Raw genomic sequence first — 13031 nt, forward strand, 5'->3', positions numbered from 1 at the left:
AGCTGTGAACTTGTGTTCCTCGTTTGAGATGAGAGGATTAGATACAACCTTCCAGGGCTATTGGATGTAGAGTCAACCATGCTACTCCTAAGCCACGCAGGTACATTAGTACAGCTTGATTATAGTGGGGCTTTATACCAATCTCGAGTGGTCACTTATGACTGGAAAGCATGGTAGCTTAGGACTGAATGCTAATAAGAATATGTGAGATGAGAGAAGCACAAGCTAAGGGATTGGTATTAAAGAGAGCAGAGATGTGAGCTAGGAACCGCAAGAATTTTTTTCCTGTTGCTTTTTATATATATATTGATGGTGACCATCCCTATTCAGAGGGATGCTGACGACAAATTCAGGTTTGCTTTATTGCAGTTAGTGACAGAAAAACTGGTAAATTTCATAACCTGTGAAAGGTAAAGAAATAAAATGCAAATAATACCATCAGTTTATTTCACAAGCAAACTGTGGTGATGTCAAGTACTTTTTTGTTTGCAGATCTCAATTCCTATGCCTTTTAATAAGCCTTGCGCTTCTGGTCAGTGATGACAGCAGTAATAAATATTTTGATGTCATCATTCTCCAAATCGACTTCAGTGGCAAGAAAAAAATATTCAATTTTCTGCTGCAGATTTGTCTGTACTAATAGATACTTGTTTTGCTATTAAGTGGGTGTTAACAGACTCATAAAAAGTGAAGCAATTAAATTTGTCATAGGGCAAACATTAGATGCAGTTGTCCTCGATGTCCATTTAATGCACCAGTGACTTTCAGGAAGTGATGTGAGTTTGTAGGGGGAGATGCTACTACACTGTGTGTTAAAGGGGAGAGCTCATAATATCCCAGTGTGCTCCCTGTAGAGTGTGGACCTACTTGCTTGAATTCCATGCACAGTATTGCATGAGCACTGTAAAAGGCTCTACCGCGGTGGTGCAGCGGTCATTTGACTTCTGCGCCCAAGGATGCGGAATCGAATATTGGCCGCAACGGCTGCTTTTCAATGGAGACAAAAAGCAAGGCGCCCGTGTGCTGTGCGATGTCAATGCGTTTTAAAAAAACTCATGTGGTCGAAATTTCTGGTGCCCTCCACTATGGTGTCTTTCATAGCCTGACATTAATTAATACCCCATGCTTTGTGACATTAAACCCCATAAACCAAACCGAACTATTTAAAAGCCTGTTTCTGAGGTTCTTTGTTGTTGTCTGTTGTGTATATATGTGATATGATATGATTCCTACTTCATTTTCCACTATTGCCATTTATTTACAGGTGGTGCTAACTACCCTTGCAATCTTAGGCATTCCTTCGAACCTGGTGTAAGTTAGAACTTTTTGTTTGCTGCCATTTTCTCGAAGAAAAAGAAATTACGGAGAAAACACTGTTTGCAGATACTGACCGAGAAGGAACACAGCAGGCTTCACATTCAGAGAGAAGGTAGGCAGTAAGTTACTGAACACTTTAGTGCTGCATATGGGTTGTCTATAGGTGCCTTGCACACGACATCATGAGTGCTATGATGACAAGCCATGCATAGCTTCCACAGTGCATGTTAGGCATAGGCTTTTCCTTAGCTCTAGGCTCACCATTTGGTGGCAGCTACGATACTGGTGCAAGTCATCTGTCGCTACGTAGTATGCAGAGGACCAAATTTAGTGCCCTTGGACCATTTTTTGTGCTGAAAAAGTGGCTCTACATTGCTGTTATCATTGCATAACCAGTTTTTCAGATAAGCTCTTTTGTATGTTGAAGAGTAAAACAAGAAATTGGTCACAAGCTGACCATCCTGACAGCTGTAGTTGCTTTATGATGAAAACTGTCAGATGTTAATGTAAGTTCTGGGACCAGTTTTGTTATAGCGTTTGTAACTTCTTCGTCTACTTCACTAACAAGTATAATGGCACTTGAAAGTGACTGCGGCGAATTCGTACAGATGCGTCTGTGTTGCTGGACACGGAGAGGAAGGGGCGTACCATATTTGCGTGAATGTAACACGAACTTTTTTTTTTCTTACTTCATCGGTTTCAGAATGCATTTTACGCTGCAATTGCAACCTAGATACGAAATATAGGGAATTTTTTTTTTTTCCGCTGCTCAAGACAGTTACAGTGACCTTCATCTCGGGACTAGAGAGTCACTAGGGGACGACAACTTTTCTATGACATCGGAGTTGCATAGTGCATGAGTGAGTGTACATGCGCAAAGGAGAGGGTGGTTGGAAATATGGAAAAGCTGCACAGTTGTTGAGCAAAGGAAGGCCCTTTGTTAGCGTTGAATGAGTTTAGGTTAGTAGAGAAAGGAAAGAGGGGGGATGTAGTACCAGGATTAGGCAGACAGAACTTGTAGGGGGGGCAGCACAGCAATGATGCAGGTCCCTGCTGTGTGGGAGACTGTGTGCGTTTGTGCTTCTGAGTCTGCTGTTGTCGATGATGTGCACATTTATGAGCTGTTCCCTCTCAAATAATATTGACATATTTGTTGCTTTGATATTTTTGCATACCATGTCTTGTTTTCGTCTGAGCCGTTGGCAGTAGTTGACTTTAACAAGATAGTCTACTTTAACAAGCTTTGACCTTTTTGCAATTGTAATTTGCATGGTTAAACCTGTTGTAACAAAACTGAAAAAAAGTAATTTTTTTTTTATATGCAGTTTTCCTGTGAAAACTCAAAAGGACTATGCAGAATGAAAACCAAAATTAAGGAATTCGTGTAGGCAAAATCACTATGAAAATATGTCTGAGTAAACTCCCAAATCTTGTGAAGTCTTAAATGAGAAGAACAGTTTCGCAATTGCACAGACTGCCACCATTTCCGTCAGTGTTCGCACAATGTGGATATACGCGGGGGAGGCGGGTAAGTCTGGGGCACTGAGCAAGCAGAGTGCATGTGATAATGCCATCACCACTGCCTCTTGAGCTTGACTGGCCACAAAGGCACCCGCGTCTTCACGTTTTCAGTTTGTCCGCCACCGTTGAATAAGAAGGGGCTCGTTGCCTTCTGTCGCCAGCACTTTTCCGTCCCTACTCCTGAATATCGCAAGCAACTGTGCAGCAGTGATGGACGCGCACTGCTTACACCGTGTCTTTTTTTTTTTTATGCTCTATTATTTTTTTGCTCCTTTTGAGCATGAGCTGTTGTAGTACCATAATTTTGTGGCATTCTAAATATGAAAGTAGTACCAGCGATTGCTGCATTTGCCATGTAGATGAACTGATAGTGCTGGAGCATGGTGCGTTGGGCTGCCCGTGGTTGCCCGTTGCGATTGTATATGTTTCTCTCATGCTTGTATTTTATTGTCATGAAATTTTCTTATGGTGTGGCCAAATTTCTGGTAAGAAAGTTTGCTACATCAAGGTCAACTGCCAAAACACATTCATAAGTGCTGTACCATGATTGAAACTGCCTTTTCTAGTTCCTGAACTCTGTGGAGACATTAAACCGATCCTGAAGTCTGAAGGCAGTTGTGACTGCTTTTACTGCGGCTTTGGAGGCTCTTCCAGGTAGGCTCAATTTGCACCAAGAAAGCAATGCTAACATGCTGTAGTTTGATAACTCTGGGCTTTTGCAGGTGCTCAACTTGCATGTGGCTTGGAGGAAGCTTTAGCTTAACCCCACCTTCCATTCTTTTATTTCACTGCATGGTGAATGCAGACATGCTTTCATTGCTTAAGCAGCTTTGATTTGAGTAAAGTCTTTCTCTGAAAAGGACGAAGTCGATGGAGGCGAAATGAAAAGCACCTGTGTTGCAGGGCTATGGCAGTGCCTATTAAAAGAATCCAGGTGATTTGAATTACCTGGATGCCTCCGCTTTGGCGTCCCTCACAGCTCGAGTCACATTGGGACGGTAACATACCCAAAACTAAAAAATTAGTTGTGGTTTAGCTCTGGTTAACCTTAGTTGAATTCCAAAAGCAACGGCGGAAGCTTCTTCTGCCTGCTACATTATTCCCCTATCATGCCCTATCGGTGTAAGATGCTACATTATTGGGGACACTTAAGCTCATCCTTTTAGGGTATGACGCGAGAGCATAAGCTACCAGCCCACTTATAAAGTCACGCTTCGGCCTAGCCGTATGGATGTGCCTGCATGTTGTAGGGGTAACGAGAATGCAAACGGTTCTGGCAGGCTGATTCTGATATCAACCCTCCCATATGAAAGGAGTGACCCGAGTTGGCAGCTCTTGCCCGTGGCATAGGGGTAACGTGAATTCAAATGTCATGGCAAGCTGATCGAGGAGGTCAAGAAGCAGGGGGGCCACGTACCACGCGACTAGCGGTTAGACCTGGCGTAGTATTGCTTTCGCAATAAAATCAAAAGGACAAAATTAGAATTGAATGGCTGATGTGAGCTGAGTATTGGTTGAAAGGTGTTTCATGATAATTGCAGAGGTTGAATGTAATTACTTGCCAGTGTCTGTGCATGATTACTAACTTTTACCAGTATGGACTAGGCCCCTTTTATTTTCCCTTCACCCCCAGTGAGGTTCCTTCAGGGCAAAAATACTTGCATTGCACCTGAGCTTATGAAGTGTGAAAAGTTCATTTGCGATGCATTCGCCTTTGGTACCTCTAGTGACATTGTGGCAGGCTAGGCATAGTGTTTGGGATGGTTTCGGTAATGTGGGAACTGCACGGCATTTTTATTTTGTGCAAGTGACTTTTGATATTAGCTGTCATCTTGAACTCAGTTCAAACTTTATTAAAAAAATTACTACAATGTTGTGCCATCACATACTTTACCTGTACATTGATACCCATTTGTTTCTTGCTTGTCACTCCTGTGTTCTGTGATTTCAGACCTTTTATGAATAGAGCCGTTGCTGCTCCAGCTATTAAAAACATGTATGAAAGATTTTTTTAATAATATGCAGGAAATCATCACTATATGTCATGCGGAACATTGCTTCCAGCCACGTAGTGAAATTTGACTTTTGGCCTGCTCTTGCTTGCTGTTTGTTGTAATTTTTCACTCTGTACTTTGGGATTGATTTGTCATGGTGAAAAGAGAGGATGGTTAGGAATATAATGGGACTGTCAGTTCTATGCTCAGAAAATTTCTTGAATAAGCTTAATCTTCAGAAATTTTTGGGGGGGGGTAGGTGTTTTTGGCACTTTTCTCTTGCTTAGAGGTGTAGCAACCACGGTCATCTCAATCCCTTTTCACCTTTGATGAAACCATTTCTCTGCAGAGATGAGACATTGCGTCATGAAATCTATCATGGAGGACTGGTGCAGTCGTGCATCGTATGCCAGCGTCGCTTCAAAAATGAGAGCACTCTCAGTCAGCACTTGTGCAATCATGTTCGGAATGGATTCCACTGCAGTGTCTGCAGCAAGGCCTTTCTGTCAAAGGTAATCTGGAGCACTTCCTTTTTTTTCTGTTAGCAATGCATGTAGCATGCCGATGTGTTGGCATCATGGATCGACTTCACTTGGCCTTTTTTCGGACCATGTCTGTATACATGTGTGTTCTGGGCTTTATTGGAAAAGAAGGCTAACATGTCATGATATAAAAAGCGATCTAATGTAAAGAAAATTGTGTTCTAGATTTTATTTCGTGCTTCTTAGTTGAATCTTAGTGTTTCAAGTATAAAAGCACGGGCAAAAAGCCACAGTTTCTCTTTAAATGTTTACTAGCGTTACTTGTGTAATTGTGAGACATCAAACTGTGCTTTCTAGGGGTTTGTGTGTGGTCATTACCAGGAGCATTGTGACAAGGATTCTGTTGTGCCCCCGAGACTGTGAACATGATAAAACGAGTAAACCAGCTTTTCTCATTGTTTGAAGCCTGTGTAGGGCTAGCCATGGCAAGAAAGCCTACCGGCTGGCACAGCAGCTGTTTTGGTCACGTATGTAGTGATCTGAAAACATTCAGATAATATGTACAGGAGCAGTATACAGTGTACAGTGCCATCTGCTTTGTGCCTGCCATCTAATACTGCCATTTTTCACTCGCCATTTTTCCGATGCTAGGAGTTGCATGCCAGGCATGTCCGAAGGAATTCTTGTAGCCCGGCTCCCAAGGCAGAACCATTACGACAACTCGAAGTGCCCCCACCTCGCCCGGCAACAGTTGTCGAACCGGTTGTGGTGCCGCCTCCCAAGCCTCCTTGTCGTACAAAAGGTCGTGCACGAGTTCATGCTACCAGTGCTGCGATCCACCGTGACAGTTCTGTGACTCCCACTGTGGCCGACGGCCCTCCCAGTGCGGATGACTGTCCTCCGGATGCGGCTGACTGTTCTGTGGAGGTGGCTGTCAGCCCTGCCAATGTGCCTTCTCCTTCTGCTGCCGTCGGTGTTGCCACTACTGACGACCTGCTGGCAGCCTATAGTCGGCGACCTCGTATGAGCTGTCCCTACTGCCCGCGTTTCTGCTTTTCAACGGTACGTCTTGGTGTTGCACTTCCACTCATCTTCAATGTTTTGAACTCCACCTGGTCAGACAGCTTTCACTTGCCGCAGGTCTTAATAATTGATAGGCACTATGTGTGGTCCACACTACCAGCATGTTGCCATGTCTTTTCGTGCAGTTATTTTTATTTTTCAGCTTAAAAGCCACCTGCAGTGAAATTTTACTTTGTCTGCAGTGCCTCTCAATGTCCTCAGTGTGTCCTAAAACTATTCCTGCGGAGGTTTCATGCTCCTTAGATAAGTATTTATGATGTTGCAAGCATTTTAAAAGCCGTATAACAGAGGACACGGGCACATGGTGGCATGTCGCAGAGTTAGGAAACTTACCAGGAACAGGCACTCAAGAGATGTCCTCCAGCCGGGCCCATTGTGGGTGAATCGACTACAGATGGCATGCAGCTGGAGTCTGAAACTTGGCTTTACACTTCTAGGCCTCAGTGATGCAGTTTCCACTATTTCAGGCATGATTACCATGGCGAAATGCTGTGTGGCTGTCAGGGGCATGAACGCGCACGACGTAGAAGAACGCTGCATGTCACATATTTGCGAAGTATGGAAAACATAAGGGCAGAACAACCTGTAGCCCATATTGCCAGTTGGCTTTCGTTCGTAGTGCTGTAACATACTTGCCAACCCTCCCAATTTGCCGCGGAGACACGATTTTTGACTGAACTTTCTGATTTTGCGATCACTGCCCTAAATCTCCCGATAAGTAGCCTCTGCCTGCTTTAGAATGGTTTTTGCAAAACTGGCACTTACTGCCAGTTACTGCTAAACTTCGAAAACACTTACTGCGAAACTGGTAGCATTACCATCAGTGGCTGCATTAGCACCTTTGTTATCATCAGCTAAGCCGCCAATTAAGGATTAGCTGCGGCCGACTGCATAAAAGAAAGAGGTGTGGGGCATGCCAGTTTTTACTGGCAGTGTCGTTTTCAGTGCAGCTCAGGATATTCAGCGGCGGCGGCCGGGCAGAGTACCTCAACTTTGAATGCAGCCTCTCCCCTTGTTGGCTCGACCAAAAATCTTCCGATATTTTATCCCACCAGGTTAGCAGGTGTGCTGTAACTTCATATGACCGACGTTCGTGTCGGCCACTCTGCACAATTGAATGCATGCCCATTCACTGATTTTGCTACAAGCAGCATTAAGCTGTCGTAATGCCACAACTACAGTTCCCAAGAGTTTGATTGTGCCCATTTCTGTGTCATTTCCAGATATATAGGATGGCTGTCATTTTTTCAGTTTTGGTTTGAAAAATCACAGCTTTTGAGATTGATTTCTGATACACTTGGATCCCTTATGAATGCCTTATTTTGGTTTTAGTGCTCTCTCTTGACACACTATTATTACTATTATAAGAAAAGCTTCGTTCTAAGGAGCAAAATATTTTATTGAAGTTGGCCTTTAATTAAATACCAGTGTGCTTTTTATGCATGTTAAAAGGGCAACTTTGAGGTTTTCTTTTTGAGAATTTTGTGTTTATAATCACATCACATTCCAGACAGTCCCCTTTGCCTGGTACAAAAGAGATGTTTCTCAAAATATTTAGTAGAAGCATTTCAGATGAGCAAAAACAGAAAACCGAATCTGAAAGTAGGTTATGCCCAACCTGTGGTGTTGCAACAGGCTAACCTGTGACATTTCGAACGTGACCACAAAAGCTATCATTTGCACATACATAAGCTAGACTGGCAATCATAAGTTACAAGTTGTAGCTGCAGTCACTACTCCTCTGAAATTACCATAAGCAAGCTCAAACTCCTTTTCTGCAGCAAACGCAGACTGAGTATAGATGGCCTTACATCCAGGGATGTCACATGCTCAGGGCTGCCCATAGAAATTTTCTCGATTTCCGCCATGAAACGGAAATTGTAAAACTCATTTGCGCTGCAACAAAATCTTGAACTGCTGTGAAATTTTATATATATAGCCAGCAAATTGTGAAGAATGTACAGTTTAATCTGAGGAGATTGAAGAAACACCGAAGTTGCCTTTTAACAGCAGGTAGTCTGGACTGATTTGGAGCCCATCACAGCCCATTTGTCGCTTTGGAACTTTAAACACCTCATCATTTACAGTTGGCAAATATTTGTATAATAGATTAAAGGGCTGCAATTTTTGTGTGTCCATAAGTGTTTTAAATATTAAAAATTCAGTCTCTTTGTCTATTCACTAAAATTGTAAATCTTTGCTGCCTCTGTGCTGGATATCTTGAGCACTGCTGAGAAATGTTGCAGGAGTCTACTGTCTGGTGTGAGCCAATATTTGTCAGGGCTGGGTCTTACTGCACTTGATTGTACCTGTGTGCTGTCTTCTGTCATCTTAGACCATGTAGTGAAAAGTAAAATGAGGGCATGAATTACAGGCAGCTCTTCAGGTCCACCTGAGGCGAAAGCACATTGCAAATGCACCACTCAAGTGCCCTCATTGTCCCAGGCGGTTTTTCGTGGACACACTTTTCTACAAACATCGCTCCATCTGCACTCGCAGTAAGTGGTCTCTGTGGCCTCCTTCCTTGGCCAGCTATTTTCTGCAGTTGTGCGAAATTTCATTCCAAGATGACATCTTTTGTAGAGTTTTAATTCTGAATGGTATTGGTGACCTCTGAAGAACGTCCTTTTATCCAAGTTGCACCATGCTGAAAAATTGCAGTGCTTGCTTGTTCGTGTTTTATTTCAGTGTTTGTTAATTAGGTGCTACGGACCTGCTGCAGTATTTGGTGAGGAAGCACCATATAGGTAATTTTTAAACACGGTATGCAAGGCTTATTTAATAACTCCGACTGTGTGTAACAGTTTGAATAATTTCAGCTCATGCTTGTTGTTAGTTGACTACTTGCATCATAGGACTGCCACTGCAAATAATGCAACATTCGTTCTATTAGCTGGCCTGGTATTTTCTGGTCCTAATAAAGGGCTTTAAACTGTTCATTGCAGGTGAAAGTTTATATACTCGGTAGTTTGTGAGGCGCCGTTATGGTGAACACATTACAGCAAGAATTTTGTCAAAAGACTTATAAGAAGCAGATTTGCAACCGTTAAAAGCTAGCAGATTTGCTTCCATCTACTCACCTGTATGCCCTTTCTAGATGGTCTCCTCCACACACCAACCCGCCGCGGTGGTGCAGTGGTTAGGGTGCTTGACTTATGTGCCTGCAGGATCGAATCTCAGCCGCTGCGGCCACTTTTCGATGGAGGCAAAAAACAAGGCGCCTGTGTGCTGTGGTTTGTTAGAGAACCCCAGGTGGTCGAAATTTCCGGAGCCCTCCTCTACAGCATCTCTCACAGCCTTAGTTGCCTCAGGACTTTAAACCCCATAAACCAAACTAAACCATCCTTCACACACTGGTATCTAGCATCTGCAAGCGACACTGTTCCATATAACTTCTCCTTGCAGTAGTGTGTTTCAGAAGATTGTCAGACACCATGCTCTTCAATGTGTTCTTTTTCTTTATTTATTTGTGATGTCTGTTATCTAGTGGCAATTTCGTGTGCTTTGCGCAAGCTAGCCCCTCACTCCAAGTCCAACTTAATTTGTTTCGTTCACATGCTAGCCTGCTACTGGTCTCGACATACATGTATGATTAGAGGGGGACAAGCCTGAGGAATGGCATTGTATGATGTGTGTACATGTATTATTGGGAGTGCTGATGGTTTTAATTTAGTCCATAATACTTAGATTGGTGAGCGCTGGCATTCAGGACCTCAGTTAATTTGCAGATACCACTGTTAAGTTACTGCAGATGGTGCTGACAATTTTACCTATTCAAGCAAGTTTTAGTTTCAAATTACTGGTGTTGCATGCAGTACACATTGCTCTATTGCTTTGCAAAGAGCAGCCCAATATGTGGACTGTGTTTTGTTTATGTATGTGCAGTGCACAAACCTGGCATATGTCTTCGAAAAACCTTTGAGCGGACTAAAGGCAACCGTAATGAGTAGTTTCGCAGTCACTGTCATTGCATCCAATTATTGTCACTGAGAAGACTTCCGGTGTTTTGCAGTATACCTGTGACGGACTTTTTCAGGTCTTGCTTTTTTTTATTCTTTTTCAGAAAGAAAGGATGTCAAAACTCCCATCATAGAGGTATATCTGTTCTACATTATTTTTTGTCACTAGTATGTTAAGGTGATTGCTTGCACGCTATAATGATTTTTGCAGTTTAATCTAGCAATACTTGCATGATGTGGTCAACATTTTTTTGCCATCATGATCATGGCCATAGACATTGATGAAACAAGCATTGGGTACCTTGCTCACTCATTGGCAGTTATGAAGAAAAGCTTGTTCTATATATTTTGTGTTCTATTTTCTCACCTTTTCTTTGATAAGCAATGACCTTGTGTAGCAAACCCTAGTGAACTTGATCACTGTGCATGTGGCATTGAAACTCTCTTCATATTTCTTGCTTTAAATGTAAGCCAATGTTTGAATTTCGTGTTTGAATGTTTGAACATTCACTAAAGGAGGGTGCGCCGTTCTTAAGGTATCCTCACTGAGGTGAGGAGCCTTCTAAAATTTGGCCCTAGGTGTTACACTTTTAGTGTGCTTTTAGTGCACCTTCATATTCAAGCTCTCGCACAATCACAGTTTTGTTCCCTTCGTGCTATAACTACAATTTTAAACAATGGTGCAATATCTTTTCTTCTAAAAAAAAATAAATCTGTTACTGCATTTTATATAGCCCCTTATATACGTGTATTCTGCAATGTCTTGTGTAGCGAAAGTAGAGAGGCCACGCAAAGTATAAAAAGATGGGCCAGACAGAATTGCTGGGGCAAGGTGGCAAATATATTTAGGATGGTACCTATGCATATCTCAGAAGTAACCACTTAATTGTCTGAAAAAACTGGTGGGCAGTTTTCTCGAAGCACTTGGTCTGTCCACTTTTGCTCACGACTGTACATATTTGTTTTATTGTTAGTGAATGGGCTTCCAATAATGGCCTGTACTTTTTTTTTTTTGGTTCTGCAGCCGAAGAAGAATAGATGGACCAGGTTGCACTGCGAGTATTGCGACTTCCGTACCCAAGTTTACGAGCAGTTGACTGACCACTATGCTGAAAATCACAAGGAGCATGCTCTGAACACTTGCCAAACATGCAGTGCTCGCTTCGCCCATCATGCTTACATGCTTGTGCATCAAGTTCAGGTAGGCAATCCTGTTGGTGCTTTTCTACTGAGGAGTAATATATGCATGAGTTGCTTCGTGTTATTGGTCACAGAGATAGTAAAGTAACAATTCAAGTCACTGAAAGACTTGCCATTTTCAGTACTAAAGGCTCGTTCACACTTGCAAGTCATTAAGGGTATGTGATCGCCTAGTATTACTAGCAACCAGTCAGCAGCTCACCGGTTACTTTTCTGTGTTGATAGCATTTGAAACGAGGGTTACCAATATTGACTGTTGCCAGCAACAAGAAGCCGAATATGGCATGAGCTACCATACACTTCTGTGGGGCCCCTGTTTGGTTAGTGGTTTACAACTCGCAATCGCAAAACTAGAAAATCGAGCAGCATGCAACTGGCCTGTTACTGTCACTTAAAGATCAATGCGGCCATTTGCGATAACTTGATCAAAGTGATCCCGCGACCCCTGCTAATCGCAGGTGTGAAGGGGCCTTAAGTGCGAAATGAAATAAGCTGCAATTCTCTGCTCCGGTCTCAAAATCTAGCCAGTTGTAAAAGCTGAAATTCGCAGCTAGTGAAGGTGTACCTTTTGCATGTCCGTTTGGTCATGAACTGTCATTTTTGTTACAGGCCATGCGAGTGCTGCATAGGAAACTGTCCAAGTGCTGTCATATGCTTTGTTAGACCTGATGCCTTTTGATTTGAACTTCAGACCCAGATACACATTATATGGCTGTTTTTTCTTGTAACTTTCACAGTTCTTTTAAGTTTATAGAACTTATTAGCTATGTTAAAGGGCAAGTGCATCACTTTTTGGTACTTTGAGATTCAAGTATTGAAATCCATATAGGTTGTTGGTAAAGCATTCAAAATTATTATTTGGCTGGCATTGAAGTTGATGATGTAATCGATGTCTAAAGCTCAGGCTTCTTCTCATGTCCCATGGCATCAAAAAAGTGCGGAGAAGATCGGTGATGTCACAAATGGTAATAGTTCTAATTTTTGCAGTCTTAGCCCACACCCTACTTTTTGTCATCAAAGGCTGCCGAATAGTGGTTTGAGGGTTTTGCTTTCAGTAACATTTTTTTTTTACTCCTTAAAAGCAAGTGCTTTTACTGCTGGAAATGCATTGGCACCATCCATGACATCGCCATCTGGCCCTGACCATCCGCTGTACGCTGTCTGACTTTCATTCTGAGGAATCATCCTGACCTGAAATCTTAAGCATGATTGAACATTCGAATCAGCATGATACAGTAATCATAATTGATTCAAGGTACTATCTTGAAAGGTCAAGGTACTATCTTGAAAAATCATTCGTAACATTTTCTGCTAGCATCGATGTTAAGAGTATGTGGGGTTGTGTCACATTGTTACAGTCCTAAAATTCTTTGTCTCTGTGAAGCTGGAATGAGGCCTCCTCAAGCTTGTGTATGTGAAGTGCAGTGCTTGGGTGTGAGCTGAATTCATAGCTAGTGGGAAAAATGCAAGAAAAT

At 42.5% G+C, this 13031-nt stretch overlaps 1 protein-coding gene across 2 annotated transcripts in view; it reads left to right on the top strand.

The window, feature by feature from the left end:
• LOC146190868 (uncharacterized) overlaps positions 1-13031 on the top strand; it is a 40948-nt gene that overhangs the window by 3837 nt on the left and 24080 nt on the right. For both annotated transcript variants that reach the window (XM_084601257.1, XM_084601256.1), the window contains exons 6-13: positions 1265-1311; positions 1384-1429; positions 3405-3492; positions 5182-5344; positions 5966-6376; positions 8772-8895; positions 10461-10492; positions 11381-11557. In XM_084601257.1, the coding sequence (XP_084457383.1) occupies positions 1265-1311; positions 1384-1429; positions 3405-3492; positions 5182-5344; positions 5966-6376; positions 8772-8895; positions 10461-10492; positions 11381-11557 (1088 nt within the window). The remainder of the gene's footprint in view (positions 1-1264; positions 1312-1383; positions 1430-3404; positions 3493-5181; positions 5345-5965; positions 6377-8771; positions 8896-10460; positions 10493-11380; positions 11558-13031) is intronic.

The sequence above is a fragment of the Amblyomma maculatum genome, chromosome 4 (assembly GCF_055883805.1).
Source record: "Amblyomma maculatum isolate TAMU_Amacu chromosome 4, ASM5588380v1, whole genome shotgun sequence".
NCBI classification, from domain to species: domain Eukaryota; kingdom Metazoa; phylum Arthropoda; class Arachnida; order Ixodida; family Ixodidae; genus Amblyomma; species Amblyomma maculatum.